The 3,334-nt window shown below is 36.3% G+C and overlaps 1 protein-coding gene across 1 annotated transcript; it reads left to right on the plus strand.

The window, feature by feature from the left end:
- Positions 1-33: 33 nt before the first annotated feature.
- pmf1 (polyamine modulated factor 1) lies at positions 34-3,262 on the plus strand. Its single transcript, XM_085430393.1, has 5 exons — positions 34-314; positions 1,435-1,540; positions 1,899-1,999; positions 2,344-2,539; positions 3,100-3,262. Exons 1-5 carry the CDS (start codon positions 103-105, stop codon positions 3,163-3,165), a joined length of 681 nt encoding a protein of 226 aa, XP_085286519.1. The 5' UTR covers positions 34-102; the 3' UTR covers positions 3,166-3,262.
- The last annotated feature ends 72 nt before the right edge of the window (positions 3,263-3,334 follow it).

The raw sequence follows: 3,334 nt of genomic DNA on the forward strand, positions 1-3,334 counted from the left end.
AGTGCGCATGTGCCAAATGGGGGCGGCGGCGTCGTTTCTGGGTCCGGCGGCTCGCCGTAGATTTGGCGGGCGCTGCAAAACATAAACAGAGGCAGCTGAAAAATGGAGGAAAGTAAGTCAGCAACAGAAGTGCACAGTGCAGTTAAAACTGGTGCGGAAGATTCAGCTGAAAGCCAGGCTAATGAAGCGACAGGAGAAGCTTCCTCACAGATGCCGAATAAACCGACAGCGGAGGCGGAGGCTCGGTACAAGAGGATGAAGCTTTTTGACAAAGTCATGCAGAAGAGCCTGAACAGGTTTATCGAAGATGTCAGGTAACGTGTTGGGTGTTGTGTTTATTACCTTGTTTTTACGGTGAACTACACGTATGTCATGATATTACCTCTGCACGAAGGATATAAACAGGGGTGAGAGCTGGTTTGAACGTTTCTCATCAAATAGTTACAAAGGTGGTGGTCATTAAATAAACAGTAAACCAAGTGTGAAGATCTCATTATTAGAACACATACAGTCTTAATTTATCTCAAGTGAGCCAATAAAACTCCAGTATAATAACCTAGAATACCCCAAGAGTATATATAAGATATTTCCTCAATCTAGCCCTAAATTTAGGGGACTCATTGTGTCACAACACCGAGGCATTAAAAACAACATAAAACTTAATAGCTTAAAAACCCTGGAATAGCGAGATTAATTTTAAAAAGTAATACAATAAGGGACTTAAAAAGTAAAACTAACAACTAAGTGTGTTAAAAGCTTCATATTTAATGAACCTCAGCTTTAAAAAAAACATTCGATGAACAGCTTACTTGCAGTTTGTGTAGTCTGTTGTCGTTTCTGGGGTAAAACAGAGGGAAGCTTGTTGGGAATTGTGCAAAATCATAGGGTTGTTATTATTATTATTATTTTTAACAAATAAATAAAAATAAGGGATGGAGGTTGGGCTGTTTAAGAGCCCTAGCATTTTTTTTTTTCATTTTACATTCTTTGTTATCTAGAAGACTACTTATGATCACTTATGATAAATATTGGACTTGAATTTGACATATTTCTTTTTAAGAAGTGTATCTTTCCCATACAGATTTTTTGTCCTTGCACATGTGAGATAGTGAGATAAATTGACAAAGGAATGATCCTGTGGTGTTTGTTAGCAAGAAATCTATAATACGATTATTCAGAACTCTGGTTTGGACAAATCTAACACTTCAGACAGGCACTCTGTTATGATTATTTTTTAAATGTATATTATTTTACTTACAGATGAAAACCAAACAATTCCACTACCCTCCTGTCCTCCAAAAAAGAAGGCCTATCCAAACGTACTTTTAACATAGCAGTAGTGTCTTATAATGTTAATGATCTACTTATTCCTTAGCTATCATTTTCAGGAAAGGTCATAGTTTACTTTACTTTGTTCACACTGTTCTCTCACAGTTTTAACAGATTCGCCAGCATGTTTCGTCCACTGTACAGTAAGAACCCTCAGAGAATGGAGAGCATTCACAAGCAGTTCATAGAGGAGATGCGGAGCACCATACAGGTCTGTAGCATTTTACATTAAAACCCTGTATTTAAAAACAAACAAATGGGAGGACTTCTGCCTCCTTTGCATTGTGTATTGCTTAGGCTGTATGTGTGGTACACCTTTTTTTTATACATTGTATATATGACATTTATTACATTTATGACATTTATTGTCAATTTCCTTGCTGATAGCAGTAAAATTAGTATTACAAATGCATTTTGTCATTCAACAGGACAAACCAAATAACTTTCCTGGGCAAAACCAACATTTGTATAGCTGTCCAAATACTCACTGTATGCCATATTCATTGATCTACTACTGGTCTTTATTTAAACTTGTTTACATAAAAGTTTGTGTTTTCCTTCTCATGAAGGAAGATATCAACAGACTGATTGAAGAAGGCCAGCTAGAGTTAAAACTGAATGAGCTGGACAAACTAGAGAGAGCCACCAAGGACAGTCCAGACCCTGCATGGTCAGTAAACCGCTTTGAAAACACTTGAACTTCTGAAATCTTGAGTATTTAATTATATATGCTTTGTGCATTTTCTTACCAAACTGCTGAAATTCTCTCTTTTCTTATTTTTTATCTAATTAAATAGTGAAACGTAACTAAGTGGAAATATTTTTTCATTAAATGTACTAACTGTATATTTAAGAATTTCATTTAGTCAGTGAATCAGATTGAAAAGGTAACTTTGCACCTTGTATTATAGTTATATTGCCTTCCTTTACTATACTGCATATCACCACTGTGTTATTTCAGCTTTTTAACAATCAAAGCATTTTAATCCCTCATCATCTCAAATGTTGTCTTAGGCGACCAAGCGGGGTCCCTGAGCAGGACTTTTGCAGCTTTTTGATGCCGTACTATCAAAAGCAGGAGGCCTACATGCGACGGGAGCTGAAAAAGATTCAAGCAGAGAATTCTGCTCTAGCACAGAAGGTTCAGGGTGGAAGAGAGAGCATCAGTCAGACTGAACACCGAATTTCTGCTGCTGTTGATGAGTGGAAGGTGAGAGAGAGAGAGAGAGAGAGAGAGAGAGAGAGAGAGAGAGAGAGAGAGAGAGAGAGAGAGAGAGAGAGAGAGAGAGAGAGAGAGAGAGAGAGAGAGAGTAGATAATTGGCAGAATAGATATGACTTGTCCATAATAAGATCCATGAAAAAACCATATTCAGCATCTTTGTACAGTACATTTATTTTGATGATCACATACAGTCTTTTTTTTAGCTGTTACATGTATATAGACCTTTTTTCTCATATTCTTACATTTGTGTGTGTATACATCTTAGGTCCTTTTTTAAGATTTATTTGTTATATTATTATTAAAAGCGAGTCAATGCACTGAAAATGGATTCTAATGCGCACTAACTGATGATCTGAATAACAATAAAGTAGCTATTCTATTGTATTCTATGTTTCTATCATTCCTAATGAGGATGTTCAGTATATTTAGTCTCAGTGTAGCTTTAATGGTTTTATTTGGTAACTTGTTATAGAACTTTTCTACTTGTAACATAAATAAATTGAGTACTAATAGTTTTGTTATGTGTGTTCTTATCTCTCATTTTTAGGTATCAGTGACAGAGTTTGAAAGGCTGGCGTCATCTCTTTGCCCCGCTGATGTTTTTGATGTGTGATTTATCAAATTACACAATATGTCCACTAACTTAATTGTACATAATGAGTTTGTTTGCTGTGCCTGTTTGTTTGAAAATAAACACGACGTTTTGGAAATTGTTAGTGATTATAGTCCTGTTTACACCGACAGTTACGGTACAGTGCGTGTTTGTTGCCTGCATTACGGTA

This window comes from Copadichromis virginalis, linkage group LG2, assembly GCF_057382275.1.
Source record: "Copadichromis virginalis isolate Kocher_CV1m ecotype Utaka linkage group LG2, C_Virginalis_male_GT1.1, whole genome shotgun sequence".
Classification (NCBI taxonomy): Eukaryota; Metazoa; Chordata; class Actinopteri; order Cichliformes; family Cichlidae; genus Copadichromis; species Copadichromis virginalis.

What these genes read in the sequence shown, in the direction of transcription:
- pmf1 (XM_085430393.1), top strand. Translation starts at nt 103, where the DNA reads ATGGAGGAAAGTAAGTCAGCAACAGAAGTGCACAGTGCAGTTAAAACT. An exon ending in AGGTTTATCGAAGATGTCAG is followed by an intron (nt 315 to 1,434) that starts GTAACGTGTTGG and finishes GTTCTCTCACAG; the next exon opens with TTTTAACAGATTCGCCAGCA. An exon ending in AGATGCGGAGCACCATACAG is followed by an intron (nt 1,541 to 1,898) that starts GTCTGTAGCATT and finishes CTTCTCATGAAG; the next exon opens with GAAGATATCAACAGACTGAT.